Genomic DNA, 22,741 nt, shown 5'->3' on the forward strand with positions numbered 1-22,741 from the left:
ATTACGCATTGCTAGTCTGACACCCCCCAATTTTCAAAAAATTTAAATCACGCGTCAAGAAGATTCTCTTGGGGAGGGCGGGATTTTCAATTTTTTGTACTTTTGTTTTGAAAGTCCCCCTCCCCCCTTCTTCCTCTCCTCCTCCTCCTCCCGCTCCTCCCCCCTCCTTCCCATCCCTGTGTCACGTAATGCTTGAACATAAATACTTAGAGCATAAATTGCACAGGTACATTCTTCTCTAAAATTGAATTCGAGTAAGTTTCACAACCTTGGATTGCAGTTACGTTCCTCGTCCAGGAAACGACGAATTAACCTCGCGTAAAAACCTGGGAATTTTCTCATTTTTTTTTTTACCGGCGTCCGGCGTAACGGCGGCAACAGCGCCGCGAACGAAATTAAAAGGGGGTGGGATGAGCCGCTACCTAGAGCGTTACCCCCTCCTGGAGTCCTGGATCGCGGCTGGCGCCAAGCGGGGGCGCTTCGCGGTGTCCGGCGCGCGGCGCGGCGCTTTTATGCTTATCATCCGACAGTAGCGCACTGCCCGCCGCGCACTCCACTGCGTTCGCTTCGTGAGTTCGTGCTCCTATCGACGCGGTCGCTTATCTCGTCAGTCTTCAGTCGTCTCGTGCCTTCCTGACGGGATACTTCCTCGTTGTCACTCATCGGGTTTTCGGCGTGTTTTATCGTGATTGAAAAGGTGCTTCCGAAATTCGGGATTTGATCAAAACTGTTCTAAAAAAGTTTTATGTTAATCAAATAATTTGTTTTACACTCACCGTGGAATATCGTGTGGTGCGCGTTTCGGTGCCCTAACTGGATACGTAAATAGTTGGAACCGTAGTCGAGTTGAAATCAAGGTATACTCATGATTGTCACGTATTTAAATTTTTAATAATTGAAGCGTTGGGTGCAAAAAGGGCTTTTGTCAGTTGCGTTGTTTCAGAATTTCCAAAGCTAATTTTTAATTAAGAGAGGAATCGATTGGGCGAATTTCCTGAAATTCTACGTTTTCACCATTGTAAAATCTTGAAGAATATTCGGTAAGCACTGGAAAAAAAAAAAACACATTGGATCTAGAGTCCAGACTCCTGAAAACATTGACAAGAAAAAGGACTCTTGATTCAATCAGATTTAAGCTTACATCAAAAGGAAATCCACTCAAATTAAGAGGCTTGGTTCTTGATCTAAGCAAAAATCCGATTGAATCAAGAGTATTTTTTCTTGTCGATGTTTTCAAGAGTCTAGACTCTAGATCCAATGTGTTTTTTTTTTCCAGTGTTGGGTGCAAAAAGGGAATTTCTTAGTTACGTTGTTTCAGAATCTCCAAAGCTAATTTTTTATTAAGAGAGGAAACTATTGGGCGAATTTCTTGAAATTCTACGTTTTCAGCATTGTAAAATCTTAAAGAATTTTCAGTAAGAGTTACAACAAATTACATGAATTTTCTTTAATTACGACGGGCGAAACAGAGAAATCGTCCAACGGAGCTGTCCGAAAATTTCACTGATTTTTCTTTGTTCTGCCGATAACTTACCGTGAAATTCTCAAACAGATTCAGCCTACACTTTCTCTGTAAAAAAATAAAAAAGCGGCGGAAATTTTTGAACGTCGCATGGCGCTTCTGATATTTTGGCCGGAAGGTGACGACTTGTTGAAACAACAAAAGAGTAAACAATTTGATAGTTTAAAGCGAAGTTTTGTGAAACATTCGCTCAAAAACATTATCGATAATCAAGTGAAAATTAAAAGAAATTCAAAAATTCTTCGGAATATTTTCCGGAAATTACAATTATGAAGAATTCTAGCTATTTCAATAAATTAAAGTCACGTTGAAAGAATTTCAGTCGGGTTTGAAATTACTCCATTTCCGAGAACAGAAGTAGACCTTTTTTTCCGGTTCTACCTAATTTAGACTGTGTGGAGATGGACAAATTTACACGGTTTACCTATCATATGCAATATTGATTTGCCCAAGTCGAAAAACGTTTATTTCCCTTGCAACGTTTCTAAATTTTCGAATGTTTTATTTTGTTATGTAAAACTGATCTTTTGGAAATTACTTATGAATATCCTCGAATGACTGAAGAAAATTCACAAAAAAAAATCAAGGGAAAGTGATTGTTCAGTTGGCTTTAACCGGAAAGAAAAACAATCGACGCACAATACATCGAGTCAGTAGGTGAGGTCGGACAAAATTTGGAAACTTTGAAAGCTCGTAACTCTGCTTAAACAAAACTTTAAGGTTCTAAAAGTGGTTCCATCAGTTTCCTCGTGAAATTTTCTACTCATAGAACCTATTTAAATGTAAAATTTGACGAAATAAACATAAAAATTTGCAGTTTTAGTCAAAAATTTCATGTCCGACCTCTCTCGACGCAGCGATTCGCAATGTTTTAATCGAAAATATTTTTCTCTCAACTTCAGCCATCGATATGACAACATACTCAGCGTTGAGCTTTTGGTGATGATAAGCTCTAAATCATCATCCATCACTCACCCTCTCCCGGAACCTATTCATTCGTTTATTTATTCATTTATTTTATTTATTTTTGGTAACTGAAATTCACACCCGTTCGCTCCGTATCGGAAATTTTTGAAAACGTAAATTGCATCTCCTATTTTCGTTGAACTTTCGTCATCGCGAAGCATTGCATTCTGAAGTGACTAACCTCAAATTGACAGGATTTTCTCTGATGATACATTTTCTCCGTGTCAATATTTACAAATTCATAATGAGATCACTCAGGATAAGAGATAACGCGCGTACCAGTTCACGGAATATTTCGTTTATTATTTATCCAGTTATCTTCGTAAAATTTTCTCTCCCCGTTCGAGGTTCTGTGTCTCGAGTATGGGGCCTCGTAGCATGACAAAGTTCAAGTTTTGACTCGTTTATTTCTCCTATTCTCATGTTTTGTTTTTGACTCATTTGTGTACATTTGTAAATGATGCTGTAAAGCTTAGTTTACCCGTAAAATTGACAGTATCTTTTTTTTTTTTTGTTTCTTTCCTTTTCAGTTTTGGTGAATGCGTGTTGTTAGCTTGTTGATAGTTAGTTATCGTTTTGGCATGACATTTATCTTCCTCTAAGTTGTACCCCTTTCGTAGAAGTCGACCGCAGATATGACCAACTCTCAGGTATGTGCCATAATCCTTGAATTTGTTATTGTTTTATGATACATATTTTGTTCTCTAGGATATGCCAAGAATTGTTGCACCATTCCGTCGTAAATTTCAAGCAGTGCTCGCATTTTTCTAGCTCAATTCCAAAATCTAGCGAGTTTCGCGTTGGAATTGAAATTTCAGAATATGTTTTGAGTTACCCCATACATTCAAGATTTTGTCTGTCCAAAATTTCCTAAAATTACTCAATTTGTCAAGCTCTTGGATTATCAAAATTTCCTAAATCCCAACCCCGCAGATTTTTCACGCAATTCTTCCGGAACCATTTGAATAAAACAAAATTGAATTTTTTCCTGAACAATTGAATTGAAATAAAAAAGTTCCCAGTTTTTAATAAAACTTCAAAAAATAACGGATGAAGATATTTATTTTTATAAAGAAGTAATGTTCAGAGCTCTATTCAAAAATTAATATTTTATACGAAGTTTTTTTCTCAGCGCGGCAATGTAGATATCTTGGTTTTCTTTCCGAGGGATTATTATTTTAGAAGTATAGTCCCCTCGGGCCATCAGAACTCTCATGCCAAGGAAAAACGCCGTATGAACATTCGAGAGTTGCCAAATTTCCCCGGATAAAACATGCATTTTTGAGGAGAGTTAAACATAGTTTTCCTTGACATTTACAGATATTTTAGATTAAAGTCCCTGCCAAATTATCCGAAAAATTGAACGAAAAATATTCCAAATTTCCCCAGTGATTTCGGTTTTTATTGAAGGAGATATGGCAACGCCTGAATGCTCGTATGACGTTTTTCCTTAGCACGGCAGAGTTCTGCCGCGCTCAGGAAAAATGTCGTATGAACATTCAAGAGTTACCAAATTTAACTTTATAAAATATTTATTTTTGACGACATTCATGCACATTCTTTTTTGAAATTTTCCGATATTTTAGATTAAATTGCGTACGAAATGTCTGAAGCTTTTGGAAACATATTCACAATTGGACGTATTTCTATCAAATGAAACTATGTGCATTAAGACATGAGTTCTGATACCCATAAGAATACACGCATAACAGAGCTCACTTGGATTGCATTTTGCAAAAAGGAACCACTAGCATTGCAATGTTGCTAAGATTGTGCAACTTCTTTTGTCTTGGAGGGAAAACCCGATTATCCATTAATAGTTTCTATTTTACTCGCTAAAAACTGTAAATTTAAGACAAAAATTACCATCTAAATTTCATAATTTTTCACAATTTCCGCAATTTTATTGCAAAAGATGAAGTTGCACAATCATAGCATCATTGCAATGCTAGTGATTCCTTTTTTCAAAATGCAATCCACTTCATAATGCACATAGTTCTGTTTGATAGAAATACGTCCAGTTGTCCCTGTAAACTCGGCTTTTATCGAAGGAAATTTGGCGACGTCTAAAGGCTCATACGGCGTTCTTCCATAGCCCGGCAGAGTAGACAAGAGTCAACAAATATGCCTTGAGAGGGTCTCGTGGAACGGAGGGGTGACCTTTTTTGGGAACAAAATGGGCCGCGGAACTGGGTCAGAATGTCGATGAGGGAATGAATGGCCGAGGCTGATCCCGTATGAAAGCTGTCGCCCGGAGTTGTAGACAGTGCCAAAATAATACATTGATTCTACTCGTAGAGAAAATTGATTTATTGGTTCCATCTCGCAACTCCGCTTCCACAACTTCATCAGAGGGTTCCCTGGCTCGAATTCCTTACGCTCTTCTCCGGGTAAGGAAATTCTCTCCCCTAATCCATCCAGAAATAGGAGACAAGGCGAAAGAGTCCTGAATAATAATGAATTTGGGAATGGAGTGACGGTTACTGCCGAGGAAAATTGGGACATTTTTAATGAAAGGGTCGGAGGTCTGCAGCGAAAGATCGTGTAACTATGTTATAATTTTCAGGTTGACAAGTTCTTAAGGTGATTCGATGGACGCTATATTTTGTTTCAGAACGACATGCGATTTATCACATCGATTAGTTCCATTTTCTCAGCTACTTGTCATTTTTTTCGAATTTTGAGATCGCAATGTTGTTGTCAGGAGCCCAAAGAATTCACTTACAAATTTTGACGAACAAATTCAACTTAATAAAGGCGTGTTTTTTTTAGTGGAAAAATATCGTATTAGATACTGATATCGAAACTGCACTCGAATGCGATATTTTCCACCTAAAAAAAACCACGCCTCTATTACGTTTAATTTGTTTACCTATCAAAATTAGTAAGTGAATTCTTTAGTCTCTTGACAACAGAATTGCGATCTTAAATTCGAGAAAAATGACGAGAAGCTGAGAAAATGGAACCAATCGATGCGATATATCGCATGTCGTTGTGACACAAAATATGTGGTCCATCGAATCACCTTAATCAATAAAAGAAGAAAGGTAGAAAGAAGAAAGAACTTGGTAATGTTGGAGAATTTTACTTGGATCAGAATTTTGAAAAAAACTAGCTACTCTGGGGTGTAATGTTGTACGGCCTGTACATACGAGCTTTAGGTCCTGAAAAAATAATCAGAAATCAAATTGAAAAAAAGAGGAAAACAATCGAATGTTAACAGCGTTGAAGATAGTAAGAGAAACGTAATCGGGTCTCGTTTTTAAACTTTTCTCCCGTATCTGAGCGACTCTTTATTGGCAGCGAAGAGCGGAGCATTGCGAGATCACGTCTCACGCCATCGCGCCTTCAACTTCGCAGACGCAACACGGACGTCCATCAAGTACGAATAGTTGTATCTCTGCGCCGTCCTCATCAACGCGTGTCGTCTCCCTTGCGCTACTCTGCCGTGCTAAGGAAGAACGCCGTATGAACATTCGAGAGTTGCCAAATATCCTTCGATAAAATGTTTATTTTTGAAGATAATTATGAATATTTTTCCTTGAAATTTTTAGACGTTTTGATCAAATTACAAACAAAATTATCTGAGAATTAGAGAATTTGCAGGTGTCTTAAATCTTGTGAATTTCATCTTTAAAATGATACTACTAGGAAAACTGAGTAGGAAGATATCTTTGGTTTCCAAATTGAGCAATCATTGCAGGAAATATGACAAAATAACCTAATCTGTTGAAATAAATGTGTTTAAATGGAGAATGCCGCCAGATGACCTCACAAGGCGGCAAATTTTCTCACTTTTTTAAATATATTTCTCTCCAATTTCCCATGTCAGAAAAAAAGTTATGACAAATTTTGCGAACTCAGCTCATTAGGCACTCTCAGATGAAGCAATAAAATTTGCGTGTGGAAATTCTCCAACGGTAGACAACATTTAAAAATGTTCTGAAAATTAGTGATTTGCCAGAGGAAATTTGGCAACGCTTGGATGCTTATACGACGCTTTTCCTTAGCACGGTAGTGTTTCCATATTGTGTTGGTTTCATTTGTCCGATTTGAACTGGTGATTCCAGGGCTACGTGAGCAACACAGCTGAAGATAGGAATAATGTAATCGGGCCTCGTTTTTCTAACTTTTTTTCCGAATATGAGCCACACTTCTTCGGTAACATAGAGCAAGACATAGCAAATTCTAATTATAGCCCTTCAAAAAATATCAAAATAATTGCATTTGAATAACGACTAATCTGACCCGACACGGGACTTTGAACCCATGTTAAAAAGTCATGGATATCTAATGGTTAAACATGTTTTCGTAACAATTTTATTTTCAGTTTGAACCTTGTTATGAGGGTTTTTTTTGACAGGGACTGTTCATAAATTACGTAACGCTCTCTAGGGTGGGGTGAATACCCATTATTTCGTGAACGAGCGTAACGTAGGATAGGAGAGTGTTAGGCTCAGCGTACGGCTCAGCGTAACAGTATGTTCATACGGCGTTCTACATTAGCACGGCGGAGTAGAGCAAGGGAGAGGACGCGCGTTGATGAGGACGGCGCAGAGATACAACTATTCGTACTTGATGGACGTCCGTGTTGCGTCTGCTAAGTTGAAGGCGCGATGGCGTGAGACGTAATCTCGCAATGCTCCGCTCTCTGCTGCCATTGAAGTGTCGCTCAGATACGGGAGAAAAGTTTAAAAACGAGACCCGATTACGTTTCTCTTATCTTCAACGCTGTCAACATTCGATCGTTTTCTTTTTTTTCAATTTGATTTCGAATTCTTTTTTCAGGACCTAAAGCTCGTATGTGCCGGCCGCATAACATTACACCCCCAGAGTAGCTAGTTTATTTCATAAATTCTGATCCAAGTAAAATCCTCCAACTTTTCTTTCTCTCTTTCTTCTTTTTTTGAATGGCGGCTCACCGTGACATGGATAGGAGGCTAAAATTTGACAAAAATTTCAATTACACGGCAGTAACAATTTAAATTCGCATATCTACGAATAACAAAAAAAAAAAAAACAAAAAACAAAAAAAAACATGAAAACACTGTTAAATCGCCTTTCGCCTTTATCACAGGAGGATGTAAGATGTGCTTAACCTCAAACTTGCTTGCTGATAACAGCCATCTCGTTTGTTTATTTACGGCCGTAAGAACATCGTATCAGCCTATTTTCACGCGACCAATGAAAAACCGGCACAGAAATGGCCATACTCTGTCTATGAAGGTACTCTAGTGTTGGGGTCTCGACGGTTGTGTACGTTGCGTTGCGACGTGGTAATAATTGTGTTTGTGTTGGGTTTTGCAGCTATGGTTCCGCGGGGTTCGGAGCTCCAAGTTCCGGCATGTGTACGGCCTGCCGGTGAAGCGGGAGAAGTGCTACGACAACGTCCCGATCACGCGCAACGCCCACGATTCGAACTTCTGCGCCGTCAACCCCAAGTTCGTTGCCATCGTCACAGAGGTCGCCGGCGGCGGCGCCTTCCTCGTCCTCCCCATCGAAAAGGTAAGCCCAACCCCCTTTAAACCGGTGCTCCCATCCAGGCCCGCCACATCCCATCTCGGGCCCTGGTACCAGATTTCTGGCCCGGGCCCCTAGCACAGAGGGGGGTCCAGGGGGCCTCCCCCGGGAAATTTTTGGAATTTTAAATCTATTTGGACGCATTTTGAAGCTCTTATGATGGAGATTTTCCATCAATTTCTGCAGAATAATTACGCTTTTTTAAGCGTGCCAGTACGGCTCGCTTTTTGAAATCACTCGGATGTACCATAGTGCAGCACACCGATCAACCAATGCTATTCAACGGGCCGTCCAAATATTTTTTTCCTCGGACCCGTTTTCTTGTCTTTGAACCATTATACTGTCAAGCCCTGATGGTCTCTTACCAAAAAACCGACTGAACTGCTAATTGGGAACCCTTGAGAACATTTTCCTGTCAAAACCGTATTATTTCATTTGACAAAAACCTCATAGAAGCTTTCTTACGCTCGGAGGACTCAACTCTAGAACCTTCTTTCCCGCCAAAACTGTTTAGCCATGAGCGTCTTGCACTGCAAGTGCAATCTGTGATGAGCCTCGTGACTCTTTATACCATGTACTAACCGTGGCCCCTGCAGAAATTCACTCAAACCACTGCAGTTATCTCCCGATATAGCTTTGGGTGTCAGGTTTCGAGCAAGGCAATAAAAGACGGCGAGGAGAGGGTCGCCTCGTCGAACCCATTATCTTCCACGCCCGATTAACCATTCACCGTGACGCCAGGATCCAGCAAATTTTCACAAAAATTGTTTTCCGTCTATTTAGCGAGTTTTTCCTTACTTTCCGTTAAAGTACAAATAAAAAGAGACCTCATTTGTAAAAATCGGCCGAATAGGAGAGAAGTTACAGTTCGAAATCCAAAGAGATTAACTCAACGCGATTTCGATGCACGGCAGTTCGCCCAAATCACGGTCGTGCGAAATGCCGCATATCAGCTTAAAATCAAGATAATTGGACGGAATCTTTAAAATCAATTTACATTTAACGTTCAAGAATCAATATTTTCTCCCAAATTTAGCAAAAAGTACCAATTGATGCAAATAACAAAGACGTGAAAATAGTAGGTATGTGTCCAACATTTTAGTTATTCGGCACGCTTTTCCAACATATTCATGTTGGATTTTTCTGCTTGTTTTTACTTTCAGCACCAAATACTTTCGAACTGTTGCATTCAAAACATCTATAAAAATTTTTTTGAGGGGGGCAGATGATACTTTTCAATTCTAGGGGGAGCCGGGCCCCCTGGACTCCCCTTTTGTACGTCTATGGCAAGGGAGTTGAGCCATTGAAGTCGAGAATGCCCGGACAGGGGCCTCTTAGCATCCGACAACAGAAGAAAATGAAACGCAGTTACTCAAAATATCATTCTACACATATACTCAAAATCTTGAAAATAGATAGAATCTCTAAAAGAGTAAGACAAATTTTATATTGCCCTAGCGTGTATTTGAAACTTCATTCATCTTTTGCGGAATTTTTAGGGCCATTTTTTCACTTTTCCTTACGAGACAAGGATTACACATGAATTCGTAGGGGATTGTCACCTGCGTCACGGGCCTCTCCAGGGCCCGGGCCCCGGTACCGAGGACCCAGTATCCCCCCCCCCCTTGTGGCGGGCCTGCTCCCATTTCCCGGAACTAGTACTGAATTTCGGAACTTCTGAGATTTTCCTGAATTTTTCCCGGACAGGGTGTCTATAAGTCCGAAATTTCCGGAAAGTACTGAAATAGTACTGATTTTTTAAGAGCGGCCCCGGAAGTGCTGCAAAAGTGCGGAATTCCGCAAGAAGGTCCGGAATTTTTTCATTTTTTTGACGCAATTTGAGCGGGAAATTCAAATTTTCGAAATATGCCGAATTTCTTAACTGGAGGTACTGAAAAAGTACATTTGAAAAAAACACATTGGGTCTAGAGTCCAGACTCTTGAAAACATTGGCAAGAAAAAATACTCTTGATTCAATCGGATTTTTACTTAAATCAAAAGGAAATCCGCTCAAATTAAAATGCTTGGTTCTTGATTTAAGCAAAAATCCGATTGAATCAAGAGTATTTTTTTTTGTCGATGTTTTCAAGAGTCTGGACTCTAGATCCAATGTGTTTTTTTTTCAGTGTACTTAATTTTTCTGTCTAGGAGGTACTGAATTTCCTGGGAATGTACCGAAAAAGTACTGATTTTTGGCCAGCCTGTTTTAGTAGACACCCTGTGCTCCCATTTCCCGGAACTAGCACTGGATTTCGGAACTTCCAAGATTTTCCTGAATTTTTCCGGAACTTTTTTTTTGTTAATTATTATTTTTATTTTTATGAGAGCTTGCGCACCCTATATGTGGGTCACTTGGCTTTAGTCCTGTCAGACAAACAGCCACCGCTTAGTAAAGAGGTACTTCAGCATGAGATTTGATCGCATTGATCAAGTGGAATTCAAGTTCTCGGTAAAGTTCTAATTCTGTTCTTGATAGGGTAGTTTTGGAATCGATGATCACTTGAGGATCCGGGTTTCTCATGAGGTTGAAGATATTGGTTGGTTGTTTTATATTTGGGCAATGAAGAAGGATGTGGTCCCGGAACTTTTGAAATTCCCGACATGTTTCGGATCTTTTGGGTGGTTTCACGATAACTGGAATAGTTTTGTCGCCGTAACAGACAACACATTTTTCGGTCATATTTTTAGTAGTAATGATAATCACTCGAATTTTTTTGCACTAATCTACACGAGGTTACGTGCTGTAACGCTTTTCAAAGATTTATCGCTCTACTTTTCAATTTTAATATATTAATTGCTGGAAATGTGCTTTCTGTTACGCTGACTTCTTACCGCGTAACAGACAGTACATTTTCGGAATTTACATAATATTAATTGAGAAGTAGAGCAATAAATCATTAGAAAGCAGGGCCGGATTAAGGAGGTGGCCACATGGGCCGCGGCCCATGGCGGCAAATCTAGGGGGCGGCAAATTTTGCAATTTTTTTAAATGTAGGAAATAAAAAAATCGGTTTTAGAAAAAAAATTACAAACGAGAAAAGGCTACAAAATCGCTCATTTCCTGAGAGTATAGTAATGACTAATTTTGTCGTCTTTCAGTGATACAAGAGACAGCACCTTTAATTAGTCGAGTTAAGAGAGAAACCAAACACACAATTTGGCCTAGAACAACGACTGGCGTTTGGCGACTTAGGGAGAAATGTTGACGAGGACTTGAGATGAAAAGGAGAAGCCCTAGGCGCGGCGGTCGGCATGTTACACATATTAGCGCCTACAAGAATGGATGAATACTTCACGCATTGCGCCAAACACAGTGCGGTCAGCGTGAAACGCATAGCGCCTACAAGACTGCGTGAATACTTCACGCATTGCGCCAAACACGGTGCGGTCGGCGCGGCGCGGCGGTGGAAGTTAAAATCATTAAACCAAATTTTGTGTTTGTTCTTTCATAATTTTTTCGTTCATTTCTTATGAATGGAAGGCCTTGTCCATTAGAGATAGGTTTACGAAAGTTGACTTTCGCGCAAAGTTCCGTGACCTTTTGCTAGTAGTGTTGACAGGGCTTTCCCAAAAAATGTGTTCAACACGAGTAAACGCGTATTATGCACCCCTCCCCTGCTGGCACGTTCACTTGATGGTTTTTATTGATGTTTAAAAACGAATGAGAAGGGGCGGCAAAATACAGGCGGCCCATGGGCGGCAAGTAGGAAAATCCGGCCTTGTTAAAAAGAGTTATAATACGTAACCCTCTGAAGATTAATGCAAAAAAATTCGAGTGATTATCATTTTTACTGAAAATTTGACCGAAAAATGTGTTGTCTGTTACGGCAACAAAACTATTCCAGTTATCGTGAAACCACCCTTCTACTCCTCTGCAGACTCTAAAATTGGAGCCATGGCTGTTCAAACCTGGAATCATCAGTCCAATATATATTAATAGATGAAAGTTCATGTAATGTAATCTTTCCATTTGTCTTTTTTCAACCCTCAATCTTTGATTCTTTCCAGACTGGAAGGCTTGATTTTAACTGTGGGAAAGTAACAGGTCACAGAGGACCTGTTCTCGACGTAAAATGGAACCCTTTCAACGACAATATCATAGCCTCTTGCTCCGATGATTGCACCGTAAGTCTTTTGTTTCCCCTTTTATATTGATAAGACTTATCAGGTCTAAATGATAGTAGCATTTTCCTTTTTCATTGCAGAACACTTTTTTTTCTCCAGAGATTTTTTTTTTATCAGTTGCTTTTTTTTTCTCAAGTTTGCTTGCGTTTGCTTGCATGAGATCATAATCTTTCATTAGCTCAAGGCAATGAAATTGTATGAAAACCGTCTTAGAAAGTTGAGATTTCCACTGGCAGAGATCATTTTAATCGAATCCTCATAAATATTGTTAAGCCTCCTATGTCAGAAGCTGTGGCAAACATTCATGATTATCACTAAGAGAAAAAGTCGCCTGAGCACATCAGAACTGTGTAATTCAAATTAAATCATTGATTTCAATGCATGAAGGAGTGTCTCATGAAATTTTAAGCTCGAGAATTATTCATAAAAAGTCTAATCAAACTATTGGTGTTGGATACGCTGCACATGGTGTTTGCAAACACAATTTTGGGGAAAAGCGATTTAAAGTTTAAATCCACCATACTTGGGGTTCCAAAGTGTAAAGTAAAATATAATTGTATGCCCTCTTACAAAAATGAACCAGAAATGAAATTAATCTGACTTTATTGTTGAGGATACCAGTGATACTGAAATATCGATTGTTAACTATCAACTTAAAAAAATTGTTTTCATAAAAAATTTGCGACCATATACTATGGCTTCTTTTCCTTTGTATAGCCACTTTTTAAAAGTTTTTCTCAAAAATGCCTAACTCTGAAAAAACTGAAAAATCCATAAAACTGAAACAACATATTTCAGACAAAAATGTTTTTGTGAATGGAAATGGAACTCTGTAGCCAAAAATATGAACCTCTTTGGTTCTCTACCAGTACAATATTAACTTCAACAACCTTAAAGCTGGGTTTATTTCGAAAAAAACAGGAATTTGTGCCTATTGTTTAATGTAGAATGAAAAATAAATAAATACAATTGTGTATGAACCTAGAAAGAATTTCTCCACGATAAAACAGAATTCTCATTATTTCTGAGTCGTGCAGTTTTGGTTGAATGAAGACATCTATTTATTGATGAAATCTTGATTCATTGTTACTTAACGTTTATCTTTGTGAGAGTAGGAAATATTGTTTCAAACAAGTTCTGATAAACCTCAAATTATACAGATGTAATGTCTGTTTTGTCAGGTTTTTTCTTCTTCTTTTCCCTTCTTTTTTAGTTTTCTTTTGGATTTTCTCTCATTAAAATGTATACTTATGGTGGAATTTTTTCCCTCAGATCAAGTTGTGGTACATACCAGACGGAGGTCTTGGCAATAATCTCACAGAATGGCTCATGGATCTGCATGGACACAAAAGAAGAGTCGGTTACATTGAATGGCATCCGACCGCTGAAAATGTCCTCGTCAGTGCCAGCTTTGACTACCTGGTAAGGATCCTTAGCTTCCGCTGTTTTTTCCCATCAAAAATGGGGTTGTAGTAACCCCATTGGTGAATTGGAGTTGTAAAAATATACTCCAATAAACTTTTTGCCCTGAAAACAATAGCAACGTTTTGGAAGTCCAAAATCCATGCCTAAGGGCCAGGAAAGCTTGATTTTTCATCAAATTCAACTTGGTAAAAAATTATTCTCATTTGCCGATTAGAGTCAACATTAGGAGAGGTGCTGTTTTCCTTTGTTTATTTAAATTTACGCCCCATAAGATGACTACTTTGTAGAGTATGCTGGGAGATCCAGAATCTTAACTCTCAGGTTTCATATCGAGACAAAAACATTTTTCTCAGTTACTGACAAGTTGCATGATTTGGTTTCAATCAGTAAAACCAGATGTCAATTAGTATAATGGTAAAGATGTAAAATCAAGAATTAGGTTTTATTCACCATGTAGCCTATAAAGAATAATTTTATTTGATCAAATTAGTGTTTTATGATTGGGTCCTATTATGTAAAATCAGTCACAACTGTGTCATAAAGTCGAAAAGCATGATTTTAGATATATAAAATCAGGAAATAAATTTTAATCATCAGTGCAGCTTTTAAAGAGTATCTTTTGGTGATCAAAAGTACTTTAAATTCAAACACTTACAATCGTAAGGAGGTTTTTATGAGCTAGGATTAATGATACAGATCATTAGAACAAACAACAATTTTTTTTATTTCTTTACCAAAATTGACAATATTAATGCATTTTAAATGATTTTTCACAGATGATCATTTGGGATGTAGGCAAAGGTGCCGCTCTGAACGTGATAGATTGTCACACAGATGTAATCTACTGTATGTCTTTCAATCGTGACGGAAGTCGCATCGCAACCACATCCAAAGATAAAAAACTCAGGATCATAGATCCTCGAACCGGAGTCGTCATATCTGTGAGTTCTCATCTTCTGTCATTTATCTATCTCCCTCATCTCTGAACTAGCTACATCCTCTTTCAGAAAAGAATGAATCATATCTGTTAAATTTTTTTAATAATTATTAATTATTGACTGATGAAACCAAAAAAGTATCAATGTCAGCCAGCATCGAGAGAAAAACCAGGTCAGATGAAGTTTGTAGGTACAAATAAATGAAATGGTTAAGATAGAAAGAAAAACTAAAAAGCAAAAATGCATTTGAGTATTGAAATAATGCCATCTGTCAGAAGATGATCGTAGTTGGTAATAATGTCCAAAGTTTTGGCAGGATTATACGTACTGGGCCATGAAGGAGGATGGCGGTGTGAGAAATGAACTGATTTTTTGACCTGATAAGAATTAAAGTACAAAACCTGTTGTCTCATCAAAATTTCATGTTGAAAACATCTAATACATCAAAAATATCCAAAATCAACTAATAAACGAGAAATTAGCACCTATATGTCTTACTGACGCAACTTGATACAAACCTCCTGTTTGCAAAGGATAACCCAAAATCAATGTAGAACATATCGATGGCGAAATTTCAAAAGACTCATCTCAATCACAATGTTTCAAAATTTCCACCCCTATTTTATTTTTTCAAAGAGTAACAAGCCAACTGTATGGCTTAAAATCCCTATAAAATATTTTGTTACAAGAGAAGAAAAATCTGAGAGGTTTTGAAGAATTGACGTTAAGTAGTTTCTGTTCAAAAAAAAAGTATGACAGGAAGTTTGAAAAATCGCAAACCGATATACATGTTTGAGAGTTTCATTTTCAACATCTATTATGATATATCTAACATGTTTAACATTCGTTCACCAATGCTTTGTTTTTAGGAGGGAATTTGTCACGCTGGAACAAGATCCAGCAAAGTGGCATACTTGGGGAGCTCTGGCCGATTGGTCACAACCGGCTTCTCGCGATACTCAGATCGACAGATCGCTTGTTGGAACGAGAACAATCTCAGTCAGCCACTTATGATTGAAACAGTTGACTCATCCTCAGGCATCCTTTTCCCGTACTTTGACCAGGATACCAATGTTTTGTTCCTCGCTGGTAAAGTAAGTACTCGTATTTAAATTTTAACCTCTGTAACTTTAAAGAAAGTCAGCTCTTGTGCGTAGTATTTTTTTGCTTTTGAAGAGCAGACTTCAGTTGTTAATGAAAGTGTGATTCATCCCAGGTTCGAGCATGGTCAAACTGGGGCTCAATGGATCACATCACTTTAAAAATTTTGTTTGCCGAGTTTTTATTTTACCTTAGAACATAGAATGTCCAGGGAGTCCATAAGTCCGGAAATAGTACTGATTTTTTGAGGGCGGTCCTGAAGTGCTGAAAAATTGCGGAAATTCTGCAAGAAGGTCCAGAATTTTTTTTTTATTTTTGTCACAATTTGAGGGAGGAATTCAAATTTTTGAAATTTTTCGAATTTCCTCAATTGAAGGTACTGAAAAACTACTGAATATTTATGTTGAGGAGGTACTGAATTTCTTGGGAATGTACTGAAAAAGTACGAATTTTTGGCCAGCCTGTTTTAGTAGACCCCCTGATGTCTGCCTCAAATTTAATCTTATATTTCATACTGTTATGTAAATTAATTCTTCTATTTTGTTTTCAGGGTGATGGAAATATTCGTTACTATGAAATCGTCAACGAAGCACCTTGGATACATTTTCTCAGTCAATATTTATCTGGGTCTCCTCAGGTGAGTTCAGTGATAATCATTTTTACATTTCCCGTAAAATTCATGAAATAATTCTTTCTTCATTGGAAAAACAAATCTTTTGAAAAAATAATTAATCCTTTATCTGATGGAACCAGCAGACTGCTTATTGAAATTGATAGACAACGCAGTTGATAAAGAAGACGATGATAAAATGGAGCAGTCTTATTGGTTGAAAGAAGTGGTTAATATAGACCAAGGGGAAAAATGATGGACTAACCATAGGATCTCATATTGGTTTCCGATAGCTAGCTTATTACTTATCCTTTTTGTCCATTGCAACCACCCGTTTAACCAAGAGGAACCCTTCATATTTCCTTTGTCTTCTTTGTCCACCGCTTTGTCTATCAATTTCAATGATCAGCCCGCAGCCTTTCAATCTTTTGAGTCCAATTTTAGGTGGAGGATTCATTAAAAATCTTTGAAATCTTTTTTCTTGAAATTTTCTGTAAATTTTCATCACCTATCCCAAAACAGTCTGACAAACTATCAAAAGATATTCCTATTAGATTTATATTTTTTTTTAAAAAAGAAAGAAAAAGAAAATGAAATTTTCAAATGCTACCACAGAGAAGTGCAATTCTGGACCCTTATGGCGTTTTTCTTTGAGGTTGGTGTCAATCATGTGTAAATACGTTGCTTAGAATATACTTCTTGGCACTCATCTCGTACAATTATTTGTACAAAATCTTGTCAAATGTAGCAAATTTACCATTTTTCAGCGAGGTCTTGGATTCATGCCAAAGCGAGGCTGTGATGTCACCCAATGCGAAGTGTTCCGGTTCTACAAACTCCACACTGCACGAGGAATGTGCGAGCCCATTTCCATGATTGTTCCGAGAAAAGTAAGTTGGTTTTAATTTGCCTAGTCTTTCTTATCACGAAATTTTTTAGTAGTGCAGGTGGCCTCATGGTGCAAAGCGAGAGATCTTACAATTTTGTATCTCTCAAATTGCCAGATCATGCTCAGCATGTGCTGACTGTTAATTTGTTCATTTTTTCTCCTACATCCGAAACTCGAAGTTTTCTCCATGAATGTGATTCAAGCCCATTAGCCTAGCGTTGCCTGCCAGTGGTCTAATTGTTGACATTGATAGACAAAGCGATAAACAAAGAAAAAAAAAGGAAACCGAAGCGATCCTATTGGTTGAAATGTGTGGTTGTTGTAGACTAAGGAGGAAAAGGATGAACTAACCTTAGTCTCTTGTCGCTCGCCGTTAGTTTCTTTTTCCCTTCCTTCCTGTGTCCATTGCAGCCGTCCACTTCTACCAATAGGATTACTCCATTATCTCTCCATTATTGGTCTATAAATTTCCATTACTAGCCTGCAGATCTTTATTTTTATTCTTATTTTCTAGAGTCCGTGTAAATCTCTTTGAAATCTGGCAAGTGGTGGCCAAATTTGCCATACCTTGGCGAAGAAAAATTGGAACTAATCAATTGCAACATCTCATTGCTCTTGGTCTCTTTGTTCATCGACTTTACAATTGTCTTTATCAATTATCTTAACCGATATTTTACAGAGTGACCAATTCCAAGATGATCTTTACCCGGACACAGCAGCTCCGATTCCAGCAGTTTCAGCAGCTGATTGGTTCAACGGTGTTAATCGACCGCCTGTCCTTATGTCGATGAAAACAGGTAAATCCTCTTATTTTGTTTTAGAAGAACTTAATTGAATCCCAAATCTAGGCTCTCAATTCTGCAGCTTAAAGTTTACAAAAGGTTATTTTCCAAGATATGAGGAAAAATCTTTTCCGATCCTTGAAATTTCTGTAAGACAAAAATTGGTAGGAATATGTATTTTTTAGTTTTACCTTCGTTTACTTTTCTTTCTGATATTTTGAATGAAAAATTTTCTGGAATGACTCGCATGATATTTATTTTTTATTCGGACTACAGGAACAAGAATCAGTCTAATCACACAAAATTTTGCCCAATTTCCTCTTTTTTAATGTATAATTTATCAAGAAAATTAGGCCTAATTGAGCCTTGAAGTTCTTAGAGCATCTCGTTTTTAGATTCCAGGGAATATTTATGAAAATGCATTGCATTGCTTAGTTTTCCTGAAAATAAGTAAAGCAATGGAGGAAAAAAGTGAAACTGTTAATGCCAGAATCGATGAAGTACATCCTCTACTATGAAGAATGCAGAAAATATAAATACAAACTGAAATCTAAACACATTTCCAATTTCCCAAAATTCATTTGTTGGATGAAATTTTATTTAAAGAAATAAGAGGGAAAGGTCGTTTGACCGTGTTTGGAAAGTGTACAATTTTTCTAGTGACAAAAATTAGACTCAAGCAAAATAAAATTTTAAAAAAATGTAAACTAAGATCTCACAGTGCACAGTAGACTTTTTCCCCCATCAAAGCAGTAGTTATGTATTTAGATATTGGTCTCTTTGTACTCATACATAATGCTGTAATTTCAGGTGTCACAGTTCACACCTACAAACCAAAAGTCTTCAAGCCAAATGAATCAACGCAAAAGACGGACAGTAATTACCGAGTGAAGCTTGCATTTTTATCGCGAGAAACGATCCCTGATTACCGGCCTTTAGACGTAAGTTACCTTTCCATTGCCCGTACTCTTAGTCACAATTTGTGTGTGTGTGTTTGTGTTTTTAACATCACTCATGTATCTTTTTTCAAGTAATGGATTTCTAATTTAGTTTTATATCGTTAATTGTTGATCCTAACTCTTATCATTTCCTCGCATTATGCATTCTTCTGTTTTTTATTTACGGTTTTTAGTACCTAATAAAAGTTCTTCCCTGAGGAATGGCTCCAATCTGCCTTGTCATGTCTGAAAATATAGAACGTATTAAGGACGATTTGGCTTTTTATGAATGTCTATCGAAATAAGACTTAATGTGGGAAGGCAAATTCTTAAGACAATGATGAGATTCAATAGTTTTTTATTAATCCTAGTTTTTTCCTGTTCTTCTTTGGAGTATATTTTTCTTTTTTCGATATGCTTTTTATCACCCAAGTAAGTTCGGTTTTATATCGCCAGTTCTCCTTTGCATGGTTTTTATTTTCTTTGCGCCTTGTGTTTTGATCGATGCTTTTTTGTGTTTGGTTTTCATTGTCTGCGTTTCGTTTGTCCTTTTTTTAAAACCTGTTCAGGTCGTTAACAAAGTGTCACAAAAGAAAAGCGAGATGAGTAAAAACATGATAAATACCAATAAAAAGAACACCAGTAAAAATGCCAAAAATAAGAGCTGCAGTAACGGTAGTATCAACAGCTTGGGTAAAAATAAAGTTAACGGGATCGACGAAACCGACCAAAAATTAGTCCAAATTATTGTGCCCAGCTCTGATGAAGAAGAGACACAGATCATTAAGAGCAATAATTGTAATAATACGGTATGTATCAAATTTCTTTATCTAAACCTAATGGGTTACAATTAATAGTATTGAAGACTGTCTCTATTTCAGGCAAAGACTTTCATAACATATTTATTAATTCCCTTTCTTTCTTACTTATTTCATAAGGTTTTTATTATAAAAAATAAATGATGCCATAGAATATGTCTTACAGTGAAATAATGCGCACAGTGTATTACCGCTCAACAATGATGGATTAGAAAGAAAAATTGTTTAACACCAGATTGCTCAATATTCTGATTGTACGGAGAAATTTCTCTCCAAACCTGCCTTCAGTCAAATAATTTCTCAAGCATCATATAATATTTTGCCACTCTTTGGGGCTCTGGGTTATGACTAACAAATATTATTCAAAAACTGTCCTCAAAAATTGAGTTATCTTAGCTAGTAATCCACCTTTTTGCAGATTGCTTGCAACGGAAGAGGGAATTAATCTCGATCTTTCTTACAATTCTTATCCTTTTTCTACTCTTTCTATTTATTTTATTGGCCTTCGCAAGTATGGTTCCTCAGTTTTTTCCTACTCATCTATCTTTTACTGTTAATTGCGTTTTAGTTTTTTTTAGGTTTTAACATATATGTATCTCCACTGCAATGTTTTGAAATCTCCGAGAAGGCTAAAATTTTTTTTGAAGAAACCAACCAAAATGCCTCCTTGAAATTTTCTGTGAATATTTCTGAATGAATGAAGGAAATTACCCATAAATTCTCAAGAAAGACCGGTTGTTAGTTTTCTTTTAAGGAAATGAAACCTGTGCGGAGTTTTGCTATATTACAATTGGAGTCGTAGATATGCAGTTTTTGAGTTGGCAGCCAAAAAATCTGTATCTATTTCTTTTTTTTAATAATTATTAGTTAGATTATTATTACCATTTTTATTCTTTAAAATTCATTGAGAAGTTCTGAAGTTCCCTATTATTAGATACTCATTCATGTAATTAACTTTTTTTGCATTAAAATTTGGCTCTCTGTAATGAGCTTGCATCATTTTTTTCCTTTAATCTTTCACATTCTTCAGTTTGATGAGTCTTGAATGCCAAAAATGTCCACTCTCATTTCTTCAGTTTGCTTTAATTTTTATGTATGTCTACAGTCTTGATTTTTTTACTTGCAGATGTTACCTGAAAACGAAAAGAATCACAAAACAACGACTAACCAGACGACAAAATTCCAACAAATTCAGCAAATGTTTGGAAACATGGTGAAAGAGGTAATACATAGTATAATATTTGCAACGGAAAACGTCAGGCAGAAAATAAAATAGAACACCGATCCAATCAAATGAAATAAGATAAAATGGCAATCTAACAGAAGACCACTGTGTGCTATGATCTCAAGGCAACCAGTTCTGTCAATGCAATATTAAGAACTTGAACATGCTGAAGGTTCTATTTCTAAAAGATATGGATTTTTCTGTGAAGTGGGAGCACCAAAAACAGTGTTGCCACAGTCACGGAATATCCAAAAAACTAGGAAATGTCAAGGAAAAATTGGAAATTTGAGAGAAAATGAAGAGTGAGGAGGAAAAACCGTCAAATCACTCGTATCTGCTTTCCAGAATGGGTTTGATATTTCAAACAACAGACATTGCCTGAAAACTATTCCAAATTATATCTTTTTAACCATCTGGCGTATCTTCAATTGCCTGGGAATTTTTCCAAAATGCAAAAGAGATCTCAGGGATATATCAGGGAATTTTGTTTCCTAAATTTCGTGGCAACCCTGCTAGCAGAAATCCTGAAAATGCCAAAACGTAACCCTTGTGTCTCGATTTCCCCCTGTTCTAGAGCTCTGCTTGTACTCAATTGCCCTCCGTTTGTCGTATTGGATCCTCGGTCATTTCAGTTTCTAGTGAATACTCTTCCCTCAAACGACGAATCGGTGCAGTTTTTCTTTGAGTCGAACAACAAAGTGTAGCAGCTGCGACGCATAAAAGAACTCACCCAAGTTTTCGAGGCGTTCCACCATCTCAAGCCAATTCTATCCTTGACCCCTGTCCTCTTGGTTTAAACTATCGACAGCATCTGGCTGTAAAGAATGAGAAGTCTTCAATTCCAAGTTTCACCGATCAATATAATTCGTTAATTCCAGCTGAAAGCCCCTGTCTCTTGTTTCCCGATGTTTGTGGAAGATGGTCATTTTAAAAAGTGCTGGTTTTGATTTGCAACCATTGGCCAACAAACATATAACTTTGAACAAAATTCCTGTCGAGACTGTAGCTAAGAATCTTTTATCCTTGAACTTCGGCCAAAGGAGCAGCAACCGTTCAAAATTTTTCTAGTGTAAGACTTTAGGGACTGTTGTCCATTTTCGGTAGTGTACATTCCATGCTTTTTTTCTCGCCTCAATTCTTTTTCTACTTTCGTTGTCCCACAACATTTATTTTTTCAACTCTTATTCAAAGATAAAAATTAAGAAAATAAAGACTGCCATGGGAATGTTTCGTGTGCAATTTGACACACGTAGACCATTGCGTTTTCTTGGGCGGGAGGTTTGAATTCACGCGACAAGAAACATTGAATATCTTGGTCAGAACTAATTTCAGTAATTTTTGTTGCGCGAATCGTCTTCTACAAGAAATTTTGGTTAAGAAACATGTATCAGAATGCTTAATTTCGCTCCGTGCTGAGTGATTCATTTTCTCTAATTGTCGTACTCTCATGAAATAATATTTTTTAACATGATTTCAGCTCGGTGTCCAAAATATTTTGTTTGCGTTCACTTTAAACCAAATCTTTTTTTCTTTTTCAGGGAAATGACAATCTTTCTGAGGATATTTTAACGTTGAAATTGAATGTCAAAGATGAAAATGAGGAGAGTCCAAAGAACGAATATCAGGTAAGATTTTTCAGTTAAATGATGATGATAATCAAAGTACAAAGAACTAAATGAAACGTCTGCATTGTAAGATTGCCTTTTTATTTGTTGAAGATCTGAGCTAATTCCATTCCTTAAATTGCCAGGCAAAACTCTCCTGCTCCCAATAAAGCTCAAAATTACTTTTCTCCTCTTAAAATGATGTTTCTTTAAGAAAAAAAAAAAATTGGCTCATCCTGTGAAGCCAGACTTTAGTCCTTTGTTTGCAACATTGACTG

The 22,741-nt window shown here is 37.2% G+C and overlaps 1 protein-coding gene across 6 annotated transcripts in view; it reads left to right on the plus strand.

Moving 5' to 3' along the window:
* The window catches only part of LOC109037690 (coronin-2B), a 132,223-nt gene that overhangs the window by 104,421 nt on the left and 5,061 nt on the right, over positions 1-22,741 (plus strand). For 2 of the 6 annotated variants that reach the window (XM_019052469.2, XM_019052470.2), the window contains exons 2-14: positions 3,019-3,138; positions 7,796-7,993; positions 12,017-12,133; positions 13,406-13,555; positions 14,335-14,499; positions 15,366-15,590; positions 16,148-16,234; positions 16,975-17,097; positions 17,776-17,893; positions 18,689-18,819; positions 19,386-19,625; positions 20,761-20,856; positions 22,398-22,484. In XM_019052469.2, coding sequence (XP_018908014.2) covers positions 3,124-3,138; positions 7,796-7,993; positions 12,017-12,133; positions 13,406-13,555; positions 14,335-14,499; positions 15,366-15,590; positions 16,148-16,234; positions 16,975-17,097; positions 17,776-17,893; positions 18,689-18,819; positions 19,386-19,625; positions 20,761-20,856; positions 22,398-22,484 — 1,752 coding nt within the window. In that variant the 5' untranslated portion in view covers positions 3,019-3,123. Of the gene's footprint in view, positions 1-529; positions 858-3,018; positions 3,139-7,795; positions 7,994-12,016; positions 12,134-13,405; positions 13,556-14,334; positions 14,500-15,365; positions 15,591-16,147; positions 16,235-16,974; positions 17,098-17,775; positions 17,894-18,688; positions 18,820-19,385; positions 19,626-20,760; positions 20,857-21,433; positions 22,485-22,741 lie in introns of those variants that run through there. The other 4 variants (XM_019052471.2, XM_019052472.2, XM_019052473.2 and 1 more) reach the window with 4 other exon arrangements.

This window comes from Bemisia tabaci, chromosome 9 (genome assembly GCF_918797505.1).
Source record: "Bemisia tabaci chromosome 9, PGI_BMITA_v3".
Lineage (NCBI taxonomy): Eukaryota > Metazoa > Arthropoda > Insecta > Hemiptera > Aleyrodidae > Bemisia > Bemisia tabaci.